Source organism: Caloenas nicobarica, chromosome 3 (genome assembly GCF_036013445.1).
Source record: "Caloenas nicobarica isolate bCalNic1 chromosome 3, bCalNic1.hap1, whole genome shotgun sequence".
Classification (NCBI taxonomy): Eukaryota; Metazoa; Chordata; class Aves; order Columbiformes; family Columbidae; genus Caloenas; species Caloenas nicobarica.
This window is the reverse complement of record NC_088247.1, coordinates 49,622,272-49,650,250: the sequence shown is the minus strand read 5'-3', so window position 1 is coordinate 49,650,250 and position 27,979 is coordinate 49,622,272. Positions and strand designations below refer to the sequence as shown.

Here is a 27,979-nt window from a genome sequence, read left to right as displayed (position 1 = left end):
TTAAGCTTCAAAGTGTCACTCCCCTGCGGAGGGAAGGCTCTCCCACCGCCGCCGCGTTGTGCCGTGCATGCCTCTTCCACTTCCTGCTGCAGAGCCAGTTCTGCCGCTTACCTGGGAGAGGCAGGGAGGGTGTCGTAAAAAGAGGAAAAAAAAAAAAAAAGCAACACACCAGCCTGTCTGAGGAAGGAGACCCAGGCACGCCAAGAGAGCGCCGGGGTGTGCAGGAGGTACACCAGCCCTCTCGCTTTGCTCGGTCAGCTCAGCGCCAACCTCCCTCGCCTGCAAGGTAAGAAGTGTTAGAGATGCAGCCTTTCTCGGTCTCTGTTTGTAATTAGCTGTTGACCCACTTCTGCGTCTCGGTGGGGTTCTTTTTTCCCTCAAATTGCTGTCTCACTCCTTTTCCCCCCCTCCTCTCATGTAATGATAGCCTGAGTTTCACAGATGGTTGCAACATGTTTCAGCCGTTTCACTGCAGTTTTGTTGTTTGTTTTTTGGGGTTATTTTAATCAGGAGGGTTTGGGGGTAAACACTGGAAATGGACACGCCTGGTGTCGAAATGTTGTCCTGCCTATTTACGTAGCTGCCTGGCAATGCCTGGCAGCCAGGCCTGATCCCGCTCCCGCCCTGCACAGCTGTGCAAGCTCAAGGTGGCTTGTTGGCCAACAGCCCTCTCCTCTCCTCTCCTCTCCGGCTGCCTCAGGGCTGCCATAGCACATGTCCATGGACCTGGTGAGGGAGAGCTGGCTGGAAAGCATGAAGAAAATAGGATCGTAGACCCCTTTTGCACCATGCTCCATAGCGTTGGTATGGAAACAGTGGACACAAGCCAGTAGTATTTATTTTTAATTAGGATAAAATCAGATGTATAAAACCCACTCCCATTTCACACAGTAACTGATTGTTTTAGGATGCAGCTTTTGTAGGGCTAACGTTGACTGGGCAATAAGAATGGCAGATCTGAGTTTACTGGTCCTTGACCACCACAAGTGGCCACCAGACCAGAAATTCCCATTTCCTGCAAGTCCCAGGTGGGTTCAAGGCCTGGCCTGGCCACGTCTGTACCGTCTTGGGTGGGCAGCGATGCTCCACCACCACCAGACAGGGCTGTGAGCCCCACAGCAGGTGATGCCAAAGGTGGGGGTGCGGGGAGTGCAGGCAGCGGGGCTGGTGTCCCAGCAAAGCCCTTGCCAATGCCGGTGGCTGCTGACAAGCATCTGCCAATTGTGCTGCTGCCTGCCATGCCGTCAGCCTCTGAGGCCGTGCTTGCTCTTGCTGAGCACCGGCAATGTCTTGAAGCATGCTGTCATTTTTTTTTTTTTTTCCTCAGTGGGGTTGGGTTTTCTTTTTGTCTTTCTAACGCAGGAAACAAAACATGTGCAATTATGGTGTTCATGTTTGTCAGTGCCCTCCACCCGCATCCGTGGCTTTTGAAGTTGGGCAGAGGGTACATGTCTGAAAGTTACACACATTTCTGCACGTTTCATGAAAGCAAGTGAGCGAGGCTGTTCTCACGCCAGCTGAGGGAAACGCGTCAGGTCCTCCAGGCTTCCCTGCGCCCTCCCACCACCTACGCACCCCGCAGCCCTCATGCTGCAGAGCGAGGAGAGAGGTTAGGGACGAGGGATATGTCAGCCCCACGAAATACCAGAGGTTATCCCTTATTAGGAACTGGAGGCTCCGACATAAGGCACGAAGCTATAGGAAAGCGGACTGGGGAGATTTATGCTGCTCTGGGTGATCCCCCCATCCAACCTCATTCAACTAGCCCCAATTTTGTGCCAGGATTTTTAAATGTCCCAGGGCCATGGGATATCGCAGTTTTGTGGTCATTCAGTGCCTATGGGAGTTTTATCAGCATCAGAAATGCATAGGAATTAATCTCTGGAAGACAAACACATTTTTAAGGATACCCAAGATCATTACAAACATTTTCATATTTCGCAAATATTATAAAACTGGCAGGGGATGCTGCCTGTATGTGAGATGCCTGTTCCAATCCTGCTTGAGGGTGTTGCAATTCTACTGCACTTCTAATGCCTAGCATTAGGAATAGGGATAGGGGTAGGAATAGGGATAGGGATAGGAATAGGGATAGGGATAGGGATCGGGATAGGAATAGGAATAGGAATAGGAATAAGAATAGGAATGCCTGGTGTTCTTATTACATGCATATCGAAGTCTACACTAAAGAGGCAAAAATATTAGGTCTATGCTAGCTTTTGCACCATGGATTGCCCAGTAAAGTAACGTTAGTGCTGCAAAAGGGAGCATGATGTTTGCCATGCAGGAAGGATTGGAAGTATGTTCTTCTGTTCTCCTGGCATTTGTAGACTTTCATGCTATGGCTGCAGAAAACATGTAAGAGCAACCATATAGTTGGTGTGGAAGAGGAATGTTGTTTTCATATTCCTTTTTTACTTTTTTCCAGAAGTCGTAAAAATAAACATTACCTTCCCTAGAGGGCTTAAAGTCTGGGCTAGGAACGTAACACATTGCCTTAGTTTTTGCTGTGAAGAGTACCCACGGGAGAAGGTAACCGTCCATGATGACAGCAGCCGAAATTCTTCATGGTGAAGTGTGGAACTGGAGCTTGGATTTCCTTGGCTGTGTTTATTTAGGTTATAGACCCCAAACAGTTCCCACATTTGCACTTGCTCTTCCTAAAATGATTTGTGTCTGGGTTTTTTTGAGGAAAGTTGTGTCTGGTGTTTCTGTAGAGCAAGCCACACTTAAGGCAAGTGTACTTACACACTTAATGCTTATTTGACCCCATGGCAACAGCATTTGTTGCAGTCTCAATGTGAGCACCCTCACAGCAGCTTGCAAATTCTGTATCCACTTACTCCCATCCTGCAGCACTAGGGAGCTTAAAGGATTCAGCCAAAATACACAGGAATTATTTGGAAATTAAGAAATTCCTGTCCATCCCCACCCCTTGTGATCTCAGCTTTGCCTTGAGCTATATCCGTGCCATTTCAGAAATGCCACGACTGGTGAATAAAAAAAAACCTTTCCTTTGTGTCTTGTGTACAAAGGAAGGTGAAGTTCCTTTCTCAACCTAATATGTTGGTTTTTAACAAAGTAGATACATATAACTTTGATCAAAAAAGCAAAGGTATTTTCTCCCCCTCTGGAAGTGACGGGGAGTGCCGCTATGCTCATGTTGTAGAGTCTGTCTTCTGCTTCTTCATGACAGAAGTTTTCTAATCAAAAGCAGATAGATGGTTAGTGCGTGTCTTGGGACAGAGCATCCTGACAAGTCTTCATGCTGGGAAACAGATGAAATACCTGATAGATTTTGCAATCAGCCGCAAGGAAACTACACAGATGAGCCCGAGCCCAACACCCTTCCCCTCCCTGGCCAGCCACTTGCCTCCATCGGACATTTTTTAGGGGAGTTTAGCCCTTGCTTCAAACTTGCGTGCTCAGGCCCATCTCTACCGACCTGCAGAAGAATTTGTTCCCTTTCATTTATGCTCTCCCTGCAGCTTCCCGGGAGCGGCCATGGCTGGCAGCAGCCTGCGTGAGCAGGAGGGCTGGGCAGGCTCCCTCCCAGCCCCTGGCAGGAGCGGTGGAAGAACCTCTCCAGGTGTGGGAAGCCCCACGAGGGAGCTGGGATGGGGCTTCTTCCCAGGAGCTTGGGTCACCGAGCACCCACCTGGGAAGGTTATTTGCTGAATTACTGCACATTACAGAACTGGGTGTGTGAGCAGAGGAAGGAAGAGAAGGAGAAAGGGTGGTTTAAGGAGTTCCCTCAACATTTTTGAGAGCAGTCCAGGCCTGGCTACTCTGTCCCTTTAGGAAGGGCCTCTTCACTTTATTACAAGCAGGAACAAATGCAACGGCTACAGCTGGTTTTCAGTAATCTCCTGCATAGTCATAGGTGCAGGGGGGATATTAAATGCTCGAAGTTTTCTGGCAATACCATGATCTGACTTGAAGCTGCAGTGTCTTTGGAAATGAGACTGGGCACGATCCACACTCTACATCAGTCTCTGTGCCAGAAAAGGGATCAGGCTACAGGTTTCTGAGGGTATTTCAATATGCTGAAGCATTCCTTTACTCTAAGTGTTCATCACGGGAGACCTAAGCAAGTGAATTTTCTGTCCTATGCAGAACTACCCTTGCAGGCTAAGATAACTAGAAAAGTCAAAGGAAACCTAATGAAACTCTGCAGCATGAGGCACCATAAAATACCAGGATAATGGGCTCAATATTGGGTCTTTTTCCAAAAGCCAAGGATCTTCAGCAAAGCAGAAACAACATCCTGAAGCACTGCTGTTGGAGGAGGATGTTTCTGAATCATCTGTGAAATTTCCAGCAATGTGGGGATTTCTCTCGGGAATTCCCATCCACATACCATTGGCAGCATTGCTCAAAATGTGTTCAGCGTGTCCTGGGGTTAATTTATCCTGGGGGCCATCCCTGCAGACAGAGCTCTGCTGTTGCAACAGCTTCTCTCTCCAACCAGAGCTACTGAGGGAGGAGGAAGATTAAGTTACTTTTCCTCCTTTTTAATGATGTGTCTGCTTTTATCACAAAAGCCCGCAGCCCCGCAGGAGCAGGGGCTGTGTGCGGGTATTAAAGCTCAGCTTTGGCTGCTCAGCTCTCCTAAGCAAAATCCTATTTAAAAAAACTAGAAGCTTTGGCAGGTAAAAACACAAGTGATGGAATCAGGTCTCTCTTCTGTCTGACCAAATTATTTTTACTCAGATATTTAGAATAATTTTCATAATGTTTAACTCATGTTACACAGAAAGGAAATAAGGCTGTCATTTAAATATTAAGTTGATTTGAGAGATAAAGAGGAGTTTGTCCTTTCAGAGGGATAAACTAATACGAACGACATTTTTAAACTATTCCAAGGTAAGCCATTTGAAGAGTTTGGTAGCTGATCGTTTGCAATACAGTTTAATAAAGTCTTAATATCCCTCCTTCAAAAGGTGGAGTAAATACACTAAATAACAAACTTGAAGAAAACAAGTCTAAATTTTTTCTGCCTGTGTTGTGCCTTTCATTAGGTTCACACAGTCTGTGCATGATCTGTTTCACAAATAGCCAGCAATGGAACTGAATTAAAAAAAAAAAAAAAAAAGAAAAAAAGAAAAAAAGGAGGTTGTAGCCTCCAAAGGAATTTAGTAACGTTTAAATCCTATCTGACACCTGATCCAAAACTCACTGAAGTAAATAGAGATATTCATATTTACTTCACTGAGCTCTGGACTGAGTTCTCACTTTCTCAAGAGAAACCTGTTCTTCTTGTCACAGTGCTAAACTTAAGGCTGTTGAATATAAAGGATCTGAATTCAAAGTGTTTTCTAGCATTTTGACTACTTCAGAGACTATCAAAGAAGCATCTTAGTGTATGAGGCATCGCAAATTTGTTTCTGAAAAGCCAATTGGGTGTGTGTTTAAAGAGGTGGAGCTATACCCTGCGCCCCACAGCTGAGCTTATGCTTTGTGAACACCAGGGTGAATTCTGCACAACGAACCAGATCAGTGGAGATGCTCAGTGGAGGGAATAAGACTTTGCAATACGATTGGTGCTGCTCAAGTGCGTGTCATTCAGCTTACAAGCAAATGGACAGATATCCACAAGTCGAAGCATGTCTGAGCGGGCACTTCGAGGCCAGATGGTGCAAGGGTCACATTTACAAAGCTGTTGAGATGAGCAAAAGGCAGGTGCATTCCAGGGAGTTTGGCACGTAACCTTCACAGGCGCTTCTCTAAGTCTGGCAAGGGACCACTCGGCAGCTTCACAGCCTGATTCCTGGAAATCTGACCTTGCGCTGTACTGTCCTGGTGAGTCACCACCACAGGGCAGTCACCATTTAAACCACCACCTGACCAAAGGTTCCAAGAAAAGAACGTTTCGCCACAGTGCAGCACAAGTCCCCGTCACAGTCCTGTGCTGATTATGAGAGCTTGAGGTTTTCCCTCTCCCGTCACCGCAGTTATGACTTTCAGAGAACCGTGACTCAGCGGGCAGGGCCGGCATTAGCGACGTGGCCTCGAGGAAAAGGGATGCAAATGGCAGGGACAGATGCGTGATGGTGCTGGGCTGGCCATCAGGACTTCAAACCTGGGTGCCAGTAGGGGAAGGAGCTGGTTTGGCACCAGCCCCAGCGCCCTCATGTAGGGGCTGCCGCTGTCAGAGCAGCAGCGTGTTCCCTGGGTTGGAGCAACTAATAGCTGCTCTGAGGACTTGCCTACGTGGGAAAATTTACCAGCGTAATCATCCCACCATAATTATCCCAAGATAACTCTCCCTGTGGACATGTTTATTGTAATGGAGGATATGTATGAATATATGGTAAATCTTCTGCGTAGATGGATTTTAAGTTACACAGAGGAGGAATATTTATGTTGCAGACCAGCAGCAAAGCACAGTTTTTATCCTGCTTCCCAGCAAATGTTACACCCAGAATTTTCTATGCCAAACGTACTTTCAAGGGGAAATAAACATCACTTGATCTGATCGGGATGAATGCAAAGCCTCACTCTTGCCCTATAGCACAGAGCACCCCATTTGCTATTACAGAATCACTGCGGGAGCCAGGGTAAAGGTTGGGACACTTTCTTATCCCTCTCTGTGATCCTGTTCAACTGTTCTTAATACTGTGGTCACTTGAATATGTTCTTCATTTGACCTTTCTGTCCAAGCCACTGTGACTGAAGTTGGGAAAAATCCTCGGATAGCTAAAAGTTCTTCAAACTTGTTGTGATTTTGTCTTTCTTTACCAGGCTTTCAAGCCAGATTCTGTTGTCATTCCTGTTGCTTGAGTGCTTCTTCTCTGATAAGTCTCCTACTTGGGATTTTAGCTTCTCCAATGTGATAGAAGGAAAATGGTTTGGGAAATGGTGAGCACCAGGCTTGTTTCGCTATACTCCACGGTAAAAGATAAGATTTGCTGGGAGCAAGCTAATCTGCTCCCCTGTACAAGAAGATGAAACGGCTGCACTTCCTGAAGCCCACTCAGTGTTCACCCATCACTGCTGTTGTCATTCTGAGTGAAGGTGGAGCAGAGGTGTCCATCATCAGAGATTGCTTGGCTGGACCCAATTTACTGACAGCACCCCCAAAGGGAAGCGATAATTTTGATGTTTGGGCCCAAGCCAATTCCAAAGGAAGGGGGGAAAAAAAATCCAAACAGTAACTAATGCCTCTGAATTGTCTTTTAATTCTCAATAATTTGACTTAACAACAGCCATGTGATAATAGGCTGGATGAAGCAGTTTGATAAAATAAGCAGCAACACTTGGAAACAAGCTTTGGCCCTGAAATTACTCAGCTAGGTGTGTGGTGAAGTTTAGATCTGAGGCATCAGTGTGAGGCTATTATTAGAAGGTCCAGACTAAAATAATTGCAAGTGATTGTATTCTCTGGAACACACCTGACCCAAACCTCCAGATCTAAGCAGCCTGCTCTTTTGTGAGGTGCAGAAATTACCTCTGAGAGACCGTTCCTGTCCTTTTCCCCCCTCGAGTTTCAGCAGGAACAGTAAGTTCCAAAAATCCCATCAGACTGTCTGTTTTGCGCAATGCGATTTCCAGAACTCTAAACAAGTATTTCTTTTCCAGTCTCTGAGATACAGTTATTTTGGGATTATTCCCTGTGTGAAACTGTACCATGTTCACAAGCGTACTTTCTCTTGTTTTCCAGTTTGCTCAAAAATCCTGGCCTTGCAGTAAGGCAGCTGACTCTTGTTTCCGGTGCAACTAGAAGACTTGGACATGGCCTCAGCATCAGGTTAGTCCAAATTGTAACTCTGTGCTAGCAACACTCCAGCTAATCCTTTGCTTTCTTGCTTTGCCAAAATTCAGCCAGACCTTTACTCGCTGCTTATTGCCTGTCTTTAAAAATATATATTTATGTATATAAAGAATACATATCGCTCTTCAATATTCCAGCTCACAGTCATTGAGTGACAACTGATGACAGGCATTTTTCTGTATGGCTGTCCATCTACAGTGTTTCTTCTCCCACTTTTTCAGGCACTTTTGTGGGTCGAAGTATACCAGTCGAAGTAGATGAATCCATGCCATGGTCCCCGTTTCCCGAACACGTCTTGGAAAAGGCTTCGCAGCCTTCTGGAGAGGATCTAGAAGATGAGGAGTCCCAGAGACCATGTATTGCTCTATCATCTCAGCCTGTGGCGGATTCATCATGCCTCCGCAGACGACCAGAATGTCATCAGTTGGCACCGGCTGTGGAGCCGGACAGCAGTTTGTGGTCAAAATATACCGATCCTGATGGAGATGGACACTTCTGTTCTTCTGGTGAATCAACAGCTGGAGTGGTTCCCTCCAGGATACATCTTATAGCTATGGACACACCAGGCGTGCAGCCAAGATCACAGCTTCCAGCTGACACCGGGCACAACTCCAGTAAACCAGAGCAAAACTTGTCTGACTCGCTGGAGGAGAGCAGCCAAGGGAGTTCACAGTCATGGCAACCCTCAGGAAACAGACCCCCAGCAGAGCTGGGGACCGCGGACATGGGCTACAACTCCCAGTCACGAGATGTAATGGGCCTCAGGCACCTGGAGCCCCCCTTACCGCTGGTGTCCATGCTGAACCCACAGGACCTGCCAGGACCACTGATCTCCAGGGAGTTTTTTGGACCCGAGCATCAGCAGTGCCCGATGTGCCAGCACTTGCCCCATCCCAACGCCTCCTCGCAAGCCCACGGCTGCTTTGGGCACCGCTGCCCGGCAGAGCAGCACCCCCAGGGCCCATGTGAGTAGCACTGCTCACCCCACGGGGGGCTTTGCAGGGTATCACAGCCATCATTCACCAAGCTGATGTTTTCCTGCCGTATTTCTTTTGCGGCACGCAATTATTAACCTTTTAAAATATCTATTTGCAGCCCATTTTAAATTTCCAGATTTTCAGCTTATGCAGCCACACTCTCAGATGCAGAACCTCTGAGCCAGATAAAAAGTTGAAGAGCTCACAGTTACTCATCAAATGAAAGCTAATGATTTTGCCTAGAAACCAGCCTTTGTTGGTCACGCTGAGCATACACAGCTTTCTCCCTGCTGTTATTTCATATTCTAGTCATTTCCTTCCTCTTTGTTTCAGTCATTCGGCAGCCTCTATACTGACTTAATTCCTGTTGTTTTCATAGATTTCCTTGCTCCCACTTGGATCCCCAAAGTTGATAATTTCCTGCCAGAATCAGGATGGGAGGTTACCCTTGATCTCTGTAAATAGTATCTCCCAGCATTACGACCAAACTCACTCATGTGTTTTATTTCTGTGTGAAAAGAGCGTGACATCCATCATCCTCTTTTTTTTTCTGTTGTCAGCTGAAATGGAAGTTCATTACTTAAAATGGAGCCCTCTCAGCTGCTGGTGATTGTATCACTGAATGCTGATGTGACTCTGTCAATATGGGTGTTTTGGCTTTTGGAGACTATGATGCAGTTTACAGCCTGCTATTAATTAGTATTCCTTTTCAGTCTCCGAGATTTTTATCTGTTATGAAGTGAGCTTTGAACATTCAACAGCAATATCATTGTTTTAATATAATTTATATTACATTAGACTCACGAGACCCCAACTCATTTTGGGTTGGCTTAGTAATAAAAAGCTGTAGGCCTGTTCTGATAACCCTTTTTTTTTTTTAACCTTCTGTTGACTTCACAGCATTCATATCACATCTGTTTAAGAAGTCCTGTCACTCCAGCAATGTGCTGTAATTAGGTACACAGGAGCGAGAGTACCAGAGCCTTAGTTTTCACCTCCGATCTTGGGACTTTGTAACAGGGAAGGGGCTACAGATGGACTTTCAGCAGTGTCTACAGCTGAACAATTGCAAAACAACCTCTGGTTTTCTTTTCTCACCTTCTCTGTTCAGTTCAGCTTTAAGCAGACAAAGTTGGTTGCACAACACCCCTCACTATTTACCTCCATTTACCTCCTCCACACACGGGCATCGTGAGAAGTAGGACATTTAGTGAATGAGGCCATTTTGTTTTAACGCAGGAACTCTGAAAGGCTTTCTTTAGAAAAATCACCAGCGTTTCAACCATATCCAGAGGGCAAAAAGAATAAAATAAACTCAGATGGCTGGAGCAGATTGGGTCAGGACCAAGAAGCTGGCAACTGTACTCCTGTTTCTCACATCACTGGGACAGTGTAAATCACCTCCTGACAGCTCCTTGTGTTTCAGATAGTTGTTGGGCAGTGGCAACCCACAACAAAGCTCTGCAGTTTGTGTGTTGCAACACGCCTCTCCCGGGGAATATCAATGGTGCCCGTAGGCTCTAATCTGGCTCTGGACACCTGCTATTTGAGATACAACAGCAAAACTGCTTCTGAAGTCAAAGAAATCCTTGCAGCAATGCTATGTGCCCAGGGACCATTATTTCAGATATTTATATATGAGAGTTGTTGGTGTGTGCAGGCACACACGCTTGGCCATGCTGTGCTTCTGAATGGCAGTGGTTGCATCCATTAAAACACTGTGGCATCAGATAGATCCAGAGGATGCTGGTGAACAACTGGCCTAAAAACCTGTATACCAATCTGAATCTCCCAGCCCCCTGCTACCTTCCCTATTGCTGGTCATGAGGAATCCATGGGAAGACCATATTTACTTCCAATTTTGTTTTCCCAACCTCTTTCACCCTGTCCTTTTGCAAATAGTTAATGAGGGGGAGCAGGAAACTCTCCTAAAACAATCTCAACAAATATGGTGTTGCCGACCCACAGTTTCATCAGGAATCTCTTTGCAATTGTAGGGTTGATTTATGTTTTTTTTTTTTTAAGTATTGGCTCCTATAATCAGTCTACTTCATAAAAGCTTTTTTTTCTTTCTTTTTTTCCTCCCTTTAAAAAAAGAAATAGTCCTTATGGCTGCTACAAAAAGGAAAGCATGACCCCAAAATAGCTGAAAGGATTTAAAAAAACAATCTAGGGGGGTAAAAAAAAAAAGAGTGAGTACTGCAGCTTTCAGAGCCAGCTCATAACACCATAATCATGCAGTGCTAATAAGCCCTGCCAGGCTGGACTTTGATCTGCGCACAGCAGTTTGAAAATGCACAGAGCTGCTGCCTAATGAAAACTGCAAGCAGAAAGACTGGTAAAAAAAAAAAAAAGAAAAAAAGAATCGTTTTCCTCGTCTGGGAAACAGCTTACGTTGCTTTCTCTTTCAGTTTACGCCAACCGTTCCACTGTACGTTAGTTATTAAACAGCATTATGTGTGCACAGCCAACAACAGTAAGATTTTTCAGAATTACTGGAGCAAAATTGTCACTTTGGGCTTCCCCTGCAGCCTCCTGGATGGCAACAGGAGCAGCGGCAAGGCCTTAAAAGGTCACTTAGGCAGAAAATTCATACAGGGTGAAGTAACAAAGCAAGAGATTATTTTTTCTCTTTTCATTTACAACAATCACAGTCTGTTTAGCCTTAGTGTTGCAAACTGATTTGTTCCAGGATTTTGCATCTGCTTTCATGAGAACATTGGGATGATTCATTTTCACAAGTTATCGCCAAAAAGAAATTAAAGAAAAAAATACATCAACAAAATACACTGAGGCATGGTAAGTGCAGGGACAAAGCAGCCCGAAATGTTTAACTGTCAGTTGTCCCAACAGCCCAGCCCAGGGTGGGGATCTGAACTGTGCTGTATGGGAAGGGGAAAAAGGAGACTTCAGACTGTGAAACGTTCCTTAATCTGGCTTCTTTCAGACCGAGATACTTGCAAATGCCTCCAAACTGCTCAGTTTCCCTAGACGTGAAGGAGGACATGCCTGGAAAGGGATAAACACAAACTGAAGCAGAAATGTGTTGCCTGAAATGATAGTTGCTGCCTTTATTTTCTCACCCTCCCAGATGGCAGAGCTCCTTACCAACATCTTGCACATACATCGCAACCGCTTCCTCCCGTTCCTGGACCTTGCATGAGAGTTATCCGCCCGGCCCAGCAAGTCATCCCGAATTACTCAAACCTTCACGCTCCCAAGGGCACTGGAGACCGACCACCGCAGAGGACGTGCTCCTCCCCTGGTCCTCCTCGATTCCCGTAAGTACGCCTCGGGGGGATGGGTTGTGCATAGTGGAGGCTCCTCTGATTTGATTTTGTGGGATTTCTACCAATAATTCTGAAGCTTTGTACTGTCAGCGTGCCCGAGGTACAGGGATACATGCGAGATGCTGGGTAGTTTTCTTTATTTGCTATTCTACACCCAGCAGGGGCCTGACCTTCCCCTAGAGAACTTCAAAGCTGGATACCCGATATGTTGTTACAACTCACCCTGATAGACGCGCATTAAGCAAGATAAATGCTTGAAGGTTAAAGGGATGAGGGGTTGAAAAATATCTCAGTTGAAACCTTAGAGCTCTCCTGCTCAAGAGCAAAGGTCAATTTGGCAGCTCACTGCAGTCTTCAGCTTTACACTGTACCAGCCTGGGACGCCTCAGTCATTGGCTTCCAGTGATTTCCTTCTTATCTCTTCCGTAGTGCAGAGAAAAAGGGAGAAAATCTCATCCATCGCTGATATATATCTCTACATTGCAGTTTGCAGCCTTTCCTCTGTTTTTTTTCGTGTAGTAATAGAATACCACGTGTTTAGCACTTTTCATCAGGGGCTTTTTCACTGGTTTTCAAATATTGATTTACCAAGCCTTATATCTCCCTCCTTATAAATAAGTCGTTAACAGATGGGAAGTACTACCCTTGCAGGGTTTTCTCTAGACTCAGCTACCTGAAGACAAATTGAAGCTTCAGGTGTTGAGGACATCTGAATTCAGACCATTTTTATTTAACTGCCATACTACTTTTAGATGTGCTAAACTTACAGGCATTCATGTTTGAAGATGTCCACTTAAGTGACGTGGTGTTGGCAGAAAACTGGGAGAACAGACAGGACAAAAGAGGGCAAATGGCTGAAATACCACACTGCTCTGGTCTGTGAAAAGTTAGGGGCTGTGACAGCAAGACAAGGCAGTAACTTCGGCAGAAATAATTGCACTGAAGAGTTTGTATGAAAATCTAAAAATACTGAGAAACAGTGGGCATCCTTTGCAGTAGTAAAATTTAAAAACAGACTCCTAATTTTTGGTGCATTTGTTAGATAAGGTGAAGTTTTGGGAAGATCTGGAAACTAGCCACAGGGTAGCTTTTTGTGGCCATCAATGAGGTACGTGCCACTTTTCTTGGTAGTTTGTTCTGCTCAAAGAAATCCAGAATACACGGGGTCTGTCCTGTGGCTGCATGGCTGGTGTTTGCATGCTAATTCTAGGAATGGCAGTTATATGTTGGTAATATTTGCCTATAGAGTATTTTGTAACAGAAAACATCTGTACCAAAATGAATAAACCAAATCTTAATGTGACAACAGAAAACATGCTGTGACCAGCCTGTCATCATTCATTTAAGGAAGGCAAAGAAAAAGAAGAGAGTGGGCTTGATTGACTAAACATCACTGCTCTGTGGGGAAAAGCTCTCAGAGGAACCTCGCACTCGTCCAACAGATCCAACCCAGCAGATTCAAGGCACACCTTATGCAAAAATTCCCCTTTTATTGACTTGAACTGTGAAGCCAAAGTGTAGTACAACAAGAACTCCTAAGCTTCCTAAAATCATCCCGTTCTCTCTGTCTGTTACAATGGAGAAGATGTTAGGCAAGGCTATTGCAGGTCCAGAGCACAGATCCCTGACATGAGAAACCCCCATTGGTTCTGCTGTTGCTGGTCAAGAAATCAACTTTGTTCCCTTTAAGCAAAGCTTGGCATTTTGTTCATACCTGGAGACCCTCCGAGCTGCGCCAAAGCTAGAGGTGGAGTGCTCTTGTATCCCCATTTTTCCTGCCCCCCACCTTGCACTGTGCCTCCTGTGCTGCACAGGACATCCTGAGAGCATCTGAGGTGCCATGAAGTACCCTTTAGGTAATGGGAAGGGGTCACCCAAGTGCCACCCTGCCCCTCTATGTGCATAACAACACCCACGGCACAGCATTATTTCTCGCACAGAAATGGCCTTTGCTTCTGCTATTTGCAATCTGAAGAGCTTTCAGCAATGAGGTGCCTTTAATTCCTGTGGCTGATGTTGCTTCTGCAATAAACCACGTCTTGTGGTAGACTGTCACCAAGGTATCCGTTCAAAAGATGTTGTAATAACTAAGTAGAAATGCTGACCCGAGCATTTCTACAGGGACTCTTCCTAGCCAATATGCAGATGAAGTCCTTAGTGTGTTATTAAAAGAAAAAAAAAATCTGAATTTTACCTGAAAATAAATATTTTTTAAAGCCTCACTTGCTTTTCTTTACAGAAACCAGTTATACAACCACCTACCCAACGGTCAGCTTCCCCCCAAGCCATGTGGCCCAGATGAAGCATGCTGTTGTCCATCTGACAATTTTCCATCTCCAGCTGCCGTCCCGAGACCTCTCAGTAACCCTGCAGCCAAGGGAACTCTGAGAACCAGCAATTTGCCAGAGGAATTGCGTAAGTGGTTAGCAAATTTGTTCTGTGCAAGATTTCACAGCGTGGCCTGACAGCTTTAGGTGGGAAAGCTCCAGTGGGGAGAAGGCAGGGGGAACAACATTAAGAGACAAAGACAAGAAAGGAAAATACTGAGTGTCATCACATCCGTAGGGTGTGAGCATTTGTGTTTGGTGGGATGGAATTATCCCCTTGAATCCTGAAAATATAATTGTCATTAGTTGCTTGTTATTTTGTTTACAAAAAATAAATACCATTTAGATTGTTTTCATGACTTCTTGCTAAACAGGATGTCCCTTTGAGGCAGGAGACACTGAAGCTTACAGTAAAAGATGAATAACAAACAAAGCCCTAGGAATAAAGCATTTCTGCCTGTCCTAAACCAGACAAATATGTCGAGTCTCGACCTCAGTTTCTCTCTGACCTGGTGAGTGGAGAAGACTTGGGGCCAGGAGCCCACAGTGAGGGTTGAGGGTGGCACAGGCGCTGGCTGAGGCGCTTTCCCTGCCACTGGCCCCTGAAACTCTTTTATCCTTCAACTCTTACGGGAAAGTCAGGTTTCAGAAAAGCTGGCTTCCTTCTTAATGCTGTGCTGACTCACAGGTAAGATATACCATTGCTATGAATGCCCCCCGTCTCTCCCGAGGTTTCAATTTATTCATTTTGCACATCAACTTTCAAATCCAGGGAGTTGCATCTCTCTGGCCTGTAGGAGTGAGTTATGACACCGGATAGAACTCTTGGATAAACCCCGCTTTATCAGTTAGTGTGTCCAGGAAAAAAAAATGGATAAAATTTTGTCATTTGTGACACATGCACAGCTGTATTAGATTAGCCAGATGGTTTACCCCAACCTGCAAATCCATGATTCTTTAATTATTAGCTTAGTGCAAAAGGAATTGCAGTTTTGGACCATGAATTTTAAATCATTATAACTAGGCTCAAACATATCTTTATTAATCAAAGTAGGAACCATTACAATCAACACATTTTTGCCAACGAGAAATAAGTTTGTTTATTCCTGTAGCATAAAAATCTGTGCTTTGGAATTCGACAAACTCTTAGAAAGCAATTTCTGTATCCTGCTGGTTGTGGAAGCGTTTTCCCTGCAAAAAGTTGTTGAGATGCTTGAAGAAGTGGTAGTCGGTCGGTGAGAGGTCAGGTGAATATGGCAGATGAGGCAAAACTTTGTAGCCTAATTCATTCAACTTTTGAAGCATTGGTCGTGCAACATGCAGGTGGGTGTTGCCACGGGGAAGAATTGGGCCCATTCTGTTGACCAGCTAAAGGTGTTGCAGTTTTTGGTGCATCTCATCAATTTGCTGAGCAGACTTCTCAGATGGAATGGTTTTGCTGAGATTCAGAAAGCTGTAGTGGATCAGACTGGCAGCAGACCACAAAACAGAGACTGTGACCTTTTCTTGGTGCAAATTTGGCTTTGGGAAGTGCTTTAGAGATTCTTCTCTGTCCAGCCACTGAGCTGTTTATTGCCAGTTGTCATATAAAATCCACTTTTCATTGCACATCACAATCCCATTGAGAAATGGTTTGTTGTTGTTGCATAGAATAAGAGAAGACGACACTTCAAAACCACAATTTTTTTCATTTTTGGCCAGCTCATGAGGCACCCACTTACCGTTTTTTCACCTTTCCAACTTGCTTCAAATGCTGAATGACCATAGAATGGTTGACATTGAGTTCTTCAGCAACTTCTCAGGTTGTTGTAAGAGGATCAGCTTCAATCATTGCTCTCAATTAGTCATTGTCAACTTCTGATGGCCGGCCACTATGCTCCTCATCTTCAAGGAGAGATTCTCAAGAAGAGATTCTCCTTTGTGAAACTTCTTAAACCACCACTGCACTGTACGTTCGTTAGCAGTTCCTGGGCCAAATGCATTGTTGATGTTGTGAGTTATCTCCACTGCTTTATGACTAATTTTGAACTTGAATATGAAAATTGGCTTTAATTTGCTTTTTGTCTAATAACATTTCCATAGTCTAAAATAAATATAAAATAAACAGCAAGTAATAAGTCAGTAGCAAAAAACCATAAAGTGATAAAAATGCATTAAAATGATGTATAACTTAACCACATTTATTTAAGAATGTGTCAAATATCAAATGGCAAATTTCAACAATGCAAAAACTGCAATTACTTTTGCACCAACCTCATAGTAAGAAAACTTTCTCTGTGATGGCAAGGGCAGCTGAAGACATTGCTGTCATCAGCCACCCATTCTGCCCGCACAGTGTTGGTCTCTTCTCCCAAGTAACAAGTTATAAGAGGAAACGGCCTCAAGTTGTGCCAGGGGATGTTTAGATTGGATATTAGGAAAAAATTCTTCATGGAAATGGTTGCCAAGCACTGGAACAGGCTGCCCAGGGAGGTGGTAGAGTCACCATCCCTGGAGATGTTTAAAAGACGTGTAGATGAGGTTCTTAGGGACATGGTTTAGTGCCAGTGTTCGGTTAACAGTTGGACTTGATGATCTTGAGGGTCTCGAGGCTGGAAAACAAAAATGATTCTACAGTTCTAATGATGCCTGGGGGAAAGCAGAGCTGGTTGCAGCCAGCGCAGGTGGCAGGAGCTCTGGCTGGGGACCCAACCTCACGTGTGCCAAAGGGCTGGGGAAGAAGCAGCTCTGGCAGCAGGGCAGGATGAGCAGCAGGTGGTGTTACCCCCTCCAGCTTCCATGGGGGCACTTGCCAGCGGCAAGGCAGCAGGAGCTTAAATCTAGAGCAACGTTTCTGGGCGGGGGGAGTTCGACACCAAGCCACTGTGGTATCCCACATCCATTTTGTAAATAATCCGAGTAGACGCAGGTGGGTAGAACCCACAGCATGGTAGGAAAGGAGGGCTGTGAAATTCTCACCCTCCCAACAGTGTATTTTAATGCATCACATATTCATATGGACTCTCTCTCCTAGGCAAGGTCTTCATCACCTATTCGGTGGATACAGCAGTGGAGGTTATGAAATTTGTGAACTTCCTGCTTGTAAATGGATTTCAAACTGCTGTAAGTATTCCTTCCGGAGAAAATGACTTTCAATCAGGGGAGAAAAGAGACATTTTTTTAAAAAAGCTGAGGCAATACACTGTGCATTTAAATGTTTTTCTGCTTATCATTGCATTTTGTAGGTTAAAGAAAGTACTAATAAAATGAACTAGCATTGGCTTTAAAAGTTGTAACTTAAATGATTTGTCTCTTCATTTGCTCATATTTTAACTGAATTTTATACTTTGAAATGTGTTTTAATAGTGATCCTGGAAAATGTCATTTAGTGACACCAGATACCAGATGGGCAATAGTATGAGGTTTTGTGAGCTATTCCATTAACATTGTCTCGTATTTGATCTCTAATAGCAATATTAAAAAGGTCGATTTTCATGTTCATCTCACCCCAGGTTTTTTTCTGTGATGCTATTACATCGTTGGTTCTTCAGATGTGAATATCTTTCTGCTAAAATATGATCTAAAATCAGTGTATTTCACATAGCTTAATGAAACAGCCCATCTCATGGCTTCATTTGCTTTGTGATACTTTTAAAAGGGATTCTAAAATTGCTGGGCTGAAAAGGGTCTGTGTCCTACTGTCTAATCCCATAAGCCATCCAGATTTTCATTTAACTTCTTTGAGTTTGCTTCATCATAAGGGCCCTCTCTAAGGGAACCATCCACAGAGGCTCCAGGATTTGGTGTTCATCAAAATCTTGATTCATATTTTCTTATTTCAAGTGCATATGCTATCTGACCCCTCAACCTTCACTCTTTGGCTTCAATTCAGGAGAGCATTTAAGCAAGTGGCTATCATTAAATTGAATGAGACTCAGTAGGGAGCTTTGCACAGGCTTATTTATTTTCATGAATCAAAGATTCTTTCCAGAGACTGCAGTTATACTTCTCTCCAGCAATTCTGTACTATGACCAATTCACAAGAAAGCTTTGGGCACCATAGAGCTGTGGAGAAGAAGGCTCATTAACAGCACCTTTGCTGGATGGGCAATTCTTGGAGCCTGTTGCAGAATAATAAATATAGCAAAATGGCCCCAAAGCAGGGAAACAAATATGCTCTCTAGTTTCAAAAAGGGAAAAAGAAAGACCTGAGAGCAGAACACACCTCTTCTATCAAAAGCTTGGCAAAGTCGATGCTCTATTGGTCACAGTCATAGATCTCAGTAAGAGCGTGCAGGGCAGTGAGCTGTGTTGGGTGTGTGCAGTGCTATGAAGTCCTCTGCCTCTGCTGTTGCAGAAGTCTGAGTTACTGCATCCAGTATCAGTGACCTGGCTGACTTCCCACCACACATCCTGACAATTTAGTTCAATATGAAGCTAAAACTTGACACTCAGTATGTACCCTTGCAGCCAGAAAATAATGGATGTTTGCAGCTCTACAGCTAGAGAAGGTGGGCAGCCATCCACCTTCATGAGGTGTTTAGAGAGGCAAAAAAGCCATTTTGCAAACACCACATATGTAACATTCACCAGCCTGCCTGAGGTGCCCGTCCAGCTCGACTCTGGGCTGCAGGGAAAGGAGAGAAGTTGTTTATACACGTTTCTTTCCCAAGGGAATCAGGTAAGCGTGTTAGAAACCATGGAAAAGAGCAGGCGCCTTTTTGGTGCCACCAAATGGTGAGGAAATGTGAAAGGATGCTCACCACAGACTTTCATTCTCTTGCAGATTGATATATTTGAGGACACAGTACGAGGTATTGACATCATTAAGTGGATGGAACGCTACCTAGGTGATGTATGTAAAGGCAATTTAACCTTGTTCACGGCAGAGGTGACCTGAAGAAAATGGTTGAATTATTCTAATAACAACAGGAGTGGAATCAAAACTCAGGACCGTACTATCATCCTCCTCCTCCCTGCCCCTACGTAAATGGCAGGGGCCTTGCAGAGAGAGCAGCAGGCAAATCTCACTTCTGTATCTTATGGTCCCAAAGCTCGTTCTTTAAGGAAAGAAGCACTAATCCTGGCATTCCTGCCAAATCCCACTGTTGGCTGTTAGATTCAGCCTGAAGCTTCCATTGGACAAGTTGTTCCTCCATGTCATTTGTAAATAGTGTTTTTTAGCTATGTTTGGTTACAATAATATTTGTATTTCATCCCAGGCTGCATAGTAGTGGCTAATGTTCATCCTGCTTTTCACCTGTAGCTTTTATGTTGCTATCTAAAACACTGAAGGGTTCTTCTGGATAAACCATCCTAAATGTAAACAGGAAATTGGTATTGTTAGTCGAATGATAGATTTGCTCTCATCACTTTGTATCTATCTAAGCAGTAAAACAGAGACTGATGTTGCTGCTGGTGCAGTCCCCCACAGCAACACCTTCCTCTGAAGTTCAGATGAGCAGGGAGTGCACATCTCCTTTAGGATCAAGCCAAGCAGTTCCACTACACCAGCACAGTCAGACAGAAACTGGTGATTCTGTTGCTCAACGCATGGCAGCATGAGGTGGCTTCCTTTGATTCGTGCCTTCCTGGGTAGCCATCAGTCCTCTGACTCACTTTGGTCAGATCTCCGTGGAACAGGGTGACAAAGTGGAGGCTCAACCACCTGAGACAGCACTACACAGGTTTCCTAATGATGTCCAGCAGGACACCTTAGTTCAAATGCACTACCAGGCAGGTATGGTACTGCCGCATGCAGAGCCGGCTTGGGGCCTCTGCTGTGGCAATGCAGCCGTGCCTTTTGGGGCTTTCATCAGGACAAATTAGCCTTGGGCTCATCGTGTGTAATGGAGGTACTAAAACTAGAAGCTAGGGTGAATTTGCTTTTGCTAGGAACATCATTATCACTTAAAATACAAACTGGCAGATCTAGTATGGGACTCTTGCACAGTCAGTGGGAGAGACCAGTATGTGCAGAGAGCAATTCCCTGCTTCCATGTGAGGACCATTCTCTGACTGCCTGCCCTAGAAATGATAGTTTTCCTCTGTTGACTATAGAGGCAGTTCCTAACTTCAAAACCATCTCATGTGTGAGAAAGAAGGGACTGCTTGGACATAAGCAGGGGTATGTGTGCAGCTGGGCATGTCTGCAAACCCTCAACATCTGTAAGTGCTTACATGCATGTCAGGCACAAGCAAAAGTAATTCTGGAGTAAATGTTAAGTCAGTGTAAGGGATAATGGCTCCTTGCCACATTTGACCCTGTGGTGGGGCAAATTCCCTTGATATTGCACAGAAGGAAAGAGTTAATTAGGTGCCAGGCTGACGGTGAGCCACAGACGTGGAAGCCTTACACAGCCTGATGTGGTGGGGATGAAAGACAGGCCCTAGGTAAACACAAGTAGGAAGCTTTCATCTGCTGAGCCTCTTCGCTGGCCCACCATTAAGGAGGAGAGATGTTTCCTAGATTTGAAGGATGGCCCCCCTGTGGAAAATTGAGCTCAGTGAGGGCCTGGGATCAAACAGGTCACAGGCAAGATCCAGGCTATTCCGGCAAGGCAAGGAGCATTGCCTTGGGCCCAATGCAGCGAGGTGGGACAGAGGTGCTGGGTACCCCTAAACCTGCCCAGGCTGTCTGTAACAACCCACCTCTCTGCACAGCCACCTCTCTGCACACTTCGCTGCCAAAATCAGCAAGAAAAGTTGTCATTCTGTTGCCAGTAGCCCTAGACGTAGCTTCCATAGACAACTACCTTTAGTGGCTTTTTTGTATAAAAAGCCATTGACGGTTAAATAGATGCATTTTTACATAAGCTGTTGGAAAACACTTAGGTCCGAATTTGAAGACAAAACTTTTCTGTGTATGTACATAGACACTCTATACGGATAAAAAGTAGCTTTTTATTACAGGGATTCCAACTGTAAACTGGTAGCTGCTAATATATCTCTTGACATTTAGATTTTCTATATTATGAGATCTCGAGAAATAATGAGGAGAATGAGTGTACGAATTGGCGTGTATTTCCTGCCAGAATGAAAGAGATCCTCTCATGTTTGCCAAGAACATAAAGATCACTTAAAACACAAACTGGCAGATTTCCGATCTGCCTCTACCAAACACGCTGTGTATCCCAGTTTCATAAAAGTGCTTTTCTCCCTAACAGAAGACGGTGATGATAATCATAGCAATCAGTCCAAAATACAAACAGGATGTGGAAGGGGCTGAATCCCAGCTGGACAGGGATGAACACGGCTTACATACTAAATACATCCACAGGATGGTAAGCAAGGACATGCTTTTGCTCTTTTACAACGACTCTGTCTCTTCTTCTCAAAAGACAAATCTGTCTCCAAATGGCAGGTTCTTTGCTTTGTTTTCCCTAATCCCCATAGTTAAACACCCCGCTTTGGAATTCATTAATCCTCCCTCTCATCAGCTCCGTATGCTCATTAACATCTGCTAAGAGGTTCAAGGAAGAAAAATCCTATTAAACACGCTCATCTTACTTCTCCATATTCTTTATTGTTTGATGTTCTTTTCCCTCCTTCACCCTCTTGAGCCCTTGCTGCCCTGTCATATAGCCCTGAGCACAATCTTATCTGACACCGCCTGACCTTCCTCCCTATAAACTGGCCCCTATTGCTTCAGCCATCCTTTAACTGAGGTCTTTTTCGGGCAGCAGCAAAGCTGATTGCAAGGTGGAGTTGCAAAGGCCAGAGCTGCAAAGTGGGGTCCCTGGGAGGTGCATGGTGACAGGGGACCAGTGGGGGTCACAGACACCCATCTCTGCAGTCTGTCACGGGATGGACATTCAGGCCAGAAGAGCCCACAGAGCCTCGAAACTCATCTGTTCTCCCTCAGTTTGCAGTTTGCTGCCTTTCTCACCCTATGACCCATCTAATTGCCCAGTTCAATCCTGCAGTCAGACTTCTCAGAAGCTTCAGCAACACATGAGCTCTCAGCAGTACTCTGCTGTCCTTACCACAGCCAGGACGCCTGGGTCCAAGGACACAGGGGACAGGCTGGGTCCCAGCTCAGGCATGGAGCTGGGACGTGGGGAACAGGCTGGGTCCTAGCTTGGACACAGAGCTGGCCTCCAGCTGAAATCTTTCCCCCTGTTGGAGACTGAACAGCCAAGCTTTATCAGTCCTAGGTGGACTTAATGGGATTGCAAATGCAGCTAAACCCGCAATTATTTCCCACCACAGAACTAAATGCTCAAGAAATGCTGACAGATCTTTCTTGTATCCTTTCTGTAGTAATGAAGAATCAGATTAAGTGGCCAAACAAAAGCATACAGAGTCTACCAGCAATAGACTAAATCACTCAACAGACAAGCAGTTTAAGAAAGAAATGTTTTTACACATAGGATTCAGATGCATGCAAGAAAAATTAAAGTGTCGTTACAATAAATCTGGCAATTTGTTCTATTCTAGATGCAGATCGAGTTTATACAACAAGGAAGTATGAACTTCAGATTCATCCCTGTGCTTTTTCCAAATGCCAAAAAGGTAACATATATACATGCATATGTACTTGTCACATGATTAAACATGTTACTTTGATCACAATGCACCAGATGAAATTTAAAATCCAGATCCTCAATTTCTTCGTTCTTAATATCCCACTAGTAATATTCCAAAGCTACATTTTACATGAAAACTTTATAGTTTTATGTGCATACAAATAAAAAACATTTCATCCACAACATAAATCAGCGCATAAATGTATTTCTGATGATGAATGTACAACTAAAACTCAAATTGTCTTGAGCATTGAAAGAATTTAAATGGAGAGAGACAATCTATCCAGCAAGCATGCTTTTTATATTAACCCTTTTATAATTTTGTCCAGATGTAGTGCTGATGAGTGAGATGAGAGAGATTTACGACTGATGTGAAGTGAGGATCTGGAAGAGGGTGGGTTGAAAATATAAAAATAAAGAGGATAATAAATATTAAAGTACTAGGCCATTGCTTGAACTTTGATGGGCCCATCAAAGGCAAACTATAAGGTTTTTTAGGACTTGCAATCTCATCCACCCTCCTTATTGTTTTTGAAGATTCATTTGAGAATAAGAAATAACTAAAGCAACAGATTTCCATCTCTTTTTCCTCATTCTGAATCTCTTGGATTTTTACAAGGCCAGAAAAGTTAAATGGCTTCAGCTATAGTTGAGAAATTGCATTCTTCCCCAAGCGTAGAATGGATGTATTATATTTGTGTTCAGTTTTCCTCGCTAAATGGCATCTGCAATGTTGGGTAGCTGTCATGTTACTGCTAGGTAGAGCTGCATTTTGGAAAAGTATGGAAAGATTCTTTATATTTCTTTGGGTGTCCCAATTTTTGAACAGGAGTCAAAATTTAAACATTATCAATGACTGTAGGGCTGTGAAGTCCCACTGCACTTATAGATTTCAGTTTAACAAAGTTCTTTATTTAGGCATTGATTTAATATAAGCTCAGAAATTTGAAAATACGTCCCTGGGTTTGTAAAATACATGAGGTGCTTTGGAATGAACAGTACCTCTGGTATTTCTTGTCATTCTGCTCCCTTCCTGGACAATCTCAGTCTGGTACTCGTGAAAAGCTGGGAGACGGCACTGGTGGGAACTGGGCAGACCAAAGGCAGGGAACCGGTCAGCATTTTCAGTCAGTCTTTGCGGCTTGATCCTGGGGGGAAAGGGCAGGACTGCTCCTAACTTCAGGGGCTGCTTGAGTGCCTGCCACACAAACAGAGCATACAGCCTGCAGCCGCCTGGCACCGTAAGGGTTGCAGAGAGAAGTGGACCAGCAGGCGCAATAGCTGCCTTTGGGCTTTGAGGCAGACACAAGAACAATAAACTTACATCAATTTTGGCTGAGCTTCATGTATCAGAAGACTATTTAGCATATAGCAGCGGTTCTCTCAGACAGTGATCCATATGGAATTTCCAGGGTTGGTTTATTCAGCTGCTCCTATCAAAGCATCAGGCTCCAGGCAGCCTTCCTGCCCATCCTCTGTAGTCCACATCATCCTTCAGTTTTTCAAGAGGTGCCTTTTTCATCTACATTATGCAGATCAGCATTTTCTATTGCCCTTAAGTTTTGCTCCACGTATTTCTTTGGTACATCATCTACCTTCACCTAACTAGTTAATGATAATATAACTGAGGACATCATGGGTGGAAGGGGAGCACCAGAGCCTGAACAACTTGCAGTAATGAAGTCTGTGGGCAGTCAGAGGAAGTGAGGCACCTGAAAAATGCCAAGTATGTGCACAATTGGATGATGTTAGCAGGCAAATTACTTTCATTTTTGTCTTTTTTATACTGTCCTTTACACGATCGGCTACTACTGTAGCTGGCAGTGGAAAAGAGCGGGAAAGCAAGGTTTGGAAGGTTTCATCTGGGGACATGGCTATTAGATGAGTTAATCTCATTTGAAGCACATCATAAAGCACTGCTGGTATGTGAAAGTTAGTTGACCTCCAACAGGAAGGGATCTATGTGATGCAAAGAGTGTTCATTAGGAAATCGAATAGTGAGGGGGAAAAAGCACAACACACAGTTAAGGTGGAACCGGCATTTCCAGCATCCCATCACACACTGCTAAAGGAAACCTGGGTACTGCTAGTTCAAGGCTTGCACTGAGCCAGTCCACAGAAATCTGTTCTCCTGATCTGGTCACCTGATGACCAAAGCATTAAGCCACAATTGCCCCATGGTGGAGGCTCTCTCTGGCCAAGCAGAGGCAGCTGGAGGGATGTTCTGAATTTCCTCTTGGCTTACAGATACACAGCAGAATAAAAATACATAAATAATAATAATTAAAAAAGCGGTAAACATTTTCCCATCACTCCCACCCGCTATGACAGCTGGTGTTGCAGAAAAGCCCCCTTCCCACTTTCTCCGTTCTCCTTCTGGATTAAAATAGCAACTGTAATCACCTCTTACCCCTACACATCTTCCTCGAGCTAAAATTATTGCTGGAGTTGATTAGTGTGCAGGTGTTTTTTGCACCAGGTTCACTATGGAGGATATTAACTGCAATTGGCCACAGGAGCAGTTCTGGAAAGGTGCAGAGCCTGTCTTGGGATGTATAGTGCCTCTCTCATTATATCCCCACTTGCTGGTTTTTTACCTACTATACATTTCTCACATTAATTTCCATCTTTTCAAGCTTAACTAATAATTTCCCATGTGGACCTATATCAAATACTTTGCTGAAGTCCAGACCAACTAGGTCTACTGCATTTCCTTCCTCCACAAAATGTGGTTTCTTCTTATCAAAAACAGAGTGGGCTCATTTCGTAAACCTTTGCTGTATTTCATTGGATTTCCTTATATATCTCTTAACAAGATTTAGTAAAGAAACAAATTTTACGCAATAAGGGTGTGCACGTGCACGCAAACATAGTTATCTTTCTCCCAGTAGTATTTGGATCTCTTGGCCCATTTCAAATAGCTTTGTCAAAGGAGTAAAGCTCACAAAGATTAAAATCCATTCCTATGCAAAAAGAGACTTGCAGGCAGAGATAAGAAAACCTATTTGTGCTTCTGCCAAAGAGAATGCTGCAGATCTGCTGGGCAGTGGGGTGTTCGCCTGGAAAAGCAACATTTTAAAACCTCCCCTTTGGGGAGACCACTGACCACAGCCTACACTTTCTCGGCCACTAGAGAAAGAGGAGGGCCACATTTGATAGATACTTCTGCCACTCACCAAGCTGCTTGCTCAGCAGCCCAGGTGAGGCCAGACTAATGGGTCTGTAGGTGCCTGTGTGACTTACCTCCTTCTTCTTATACATAAATGCTATAGATCTAACAAAGTGGTTGCATCCATTAACACAAACCTCTCCCCGAGCAGTGGAAACAACGCAGCCTTTCTCCTACAGCCATACAGGCCAAGGAAACAACAGACAATTTGAGAAGCGTGAGGCTTGGCATGGAAGGTTTGGACTGCAGCTAGGTTGTTTGCTGGCAGGCAGGACATGTGCTGCCCATGCCAGGGCATCCCCTGGCCAGGCACCACACGTGGCACATGCCAGCAGCTTTTTGCTCTCTCCTCATGGAATTAGCTCCACTGGCTTGACAGCAACTGTGCTGCTCCTAACAGGGGCCACCTTGGGAAAATACTGCCCTGCTAAATAAGAGGTCCGGGGAGCAAGTGCTGGATGTCTTGACTGCTCATGTTGCTTACCTGCTGTCTCACTTCGGCCGTTTTGGTGTCTCCAATATCAGCTCTCCAAAAAGAAATCTCCATCTCTGCAGTGGACATGAGCTGGTTTTGGTCAAGGTTCTTTGACCTTCTTTTAATTAGTGGTATGATAATAGCTCTTCACCCCTACACATCCAGTTTGTCCATTTGTAAACCTCCCAAGGCTGTGGAGATTTGGGAACATGAGGTCTGAGCAGGTTCCTCTCCATCAGCCCACTGTCACTGTCCAGGGCCATGGTGGTCCCATCTTCATTATGTTAATGGGCATTAGCCAACCCCTGCGAAGGCTGTATCTTTCCCAGGATGCAGGCAGTGGTGGAGGTTTGAACCTGCTAACCTGAAGATGCATTAGCCTCTGCTTGAGCTCAGCACTGGCCTCAACCTCCTGCTCAGGAGGAGGCCAGAGGACACCATGCTTACTGAAGGAAGGAGCAAAGGGAGGGGGGAGAAGGCTGCCAGGATGAAAAACGCTCCCCTGAGGTCCTGCTCTTTCCCAATTGATTCTCATCTCAAGGTTGAAACATGTTGTGTGGATCCTTCAGCAGCTACTAAGGTGGCAGCCTTCCCCTGGTAGGGGCACTGAGATGTCTCCTTTCTCAGTGTTTATTCTCACAAGCCTTTAGACACCTGCCACTGAGATCGGACTCCCTTTGAAACGTGGTGAAATTAGCCAGTGTGATGGCAGAAATGAAAGAGAGACAGGCAAGCTGTGAGATCACACCAAGTTCATTTATTTAGGAACCCAAACACAATTTTGAAGCCAAATTAAAATTTCTTGTTGTTACGGGAAGTGCCTAGAACAGACAACATGAAATCTTGCTTGGCAGGCTCTGATGGAATCTGCAAGGTTGTGGTACAGGCTCAGGAGGATTTATGGGATTTTGCTTTTTCTTTTTCCTTGTTTTTCAGGAACACGTGCCTACCTGGCTGCAGAACACTCACATTTATAACTGGCCAAAGAATAAGAAGAACATCCTTTTGCGGTTACTGAGGGAGGAGGAATACGTTGCTCCTCCAATAGGACCTTTACCAACACTCCAGGTTGTGCCGTTATGAATGTTATTACTTAAAGTGCACGACAAGCAGTTGTTAAAGGGTTGTTCTTGGCAGGGAGCCAACGCTCTTCCAGATGGCTCTTTTTGATGACAGAAGACACTCTTTCTGCTAAAGGAATTAGTCGTCTTGGGTAACTCAGGCTCGGCTTGTTCTCTACCATGTTAAACATCTATTTTTGAAGCTGATGGGGCAGAACTCTTTTCTCTACATTTTTAAATAAGCTGCAAATGGAAAGAATGCCCAGTTTTATTTCAACATCTGTTTTTAACATATTCCTTTATTCATCGATATAGCAAACAAATACCAGAAATAATGTTGCAATAAGTGTAAAAGCAAAAATTACATCCTCCTTTTTGCTCAGGGTTTCTTTAAAGACA

At 44.5% G+C, this 27,979-nt stretch overlaps 1 protein-coding gene across 3 annotated transcripts; it reads left to right on the top strand.

Moving 5' to 3' along the window:
• Nucleotides 1-50: 50 nt before the first annotated feature.
• TRAF3IP2 (TRAF3 interacting protein 2) lies at nucleotides 51-27,979 on the top strand. 3 transcript variants are annotated; one of them, XM_065633065.1, is made up of 10 exons: nucleotides 51-286; nucleotides 7,664-7,750; nucleotides 7,996-8,739; nucleotides 11,843-12,032; nucleotides 14,281-14,456; nucleotides 17,382-17,470; nucleotides 19,134-19,202; nucleotides 21,514-21,630; nucleotides 22,787-22,861; nucleotides 27,456-27,979. In XM_065633065.1, the coding sequence occupies exons 2-10, from the start codon at nucleotides 7,735-7,737 to the stop codon at nucleotides 27,600-27,602; spliced, it is 1,623 nt and encodes a 540-aa protein (XP_065489137.1). In that variant the 5' UTR covers nucleotides 51-286; nucleotides 7,664-7,734; the 3' UTR covers nucleotides 27,603-27,979. The 3 variants fall into 3 exon arrangements, 2 of the variants coding, with proteins under 2 accessions (XP_065489137.1, XP_065489138.1); XR_010606061.1 differs by lacking the exon at nucleotides 27,456-27,979 and having other exon boundaries at nucleotides 19,134-19,197; nucleotides 22,787-22,860; XM_065633066.1 differs by lacking the exons at nucleotides 51-286; nucleotides 7,664-7,750; nucleotides 7,996-8,739; ... (1 more) ...; nucleotides 14,281-14,456; nucleotides 17,382-17,470 and having other exon boundaries at nucleotides 19,149-19,197.

What these genes read in the sequence shown, in the direction of transcription:
- TRAF3IP2 (XM_065633065.1), top strand. An exon ending in GCAGCACCCCCAGGGCCCAT is followed by an intron (nt 8,740 to 11,842) that starts GTGAGTAGCACT and finishes TCACCCTCCCAG; the next exon opens with ATGGCAGAGCTCCTTACCAA. An exon ending in CCTGGTCCTCCTCGATTCCC is followed by an intron (nt 12,033 to 14,280) that starts GTAAGTACGCCT and finishes TTTTCTTTACAG; the next exon opens with AAACCAGTTATACAACCACC.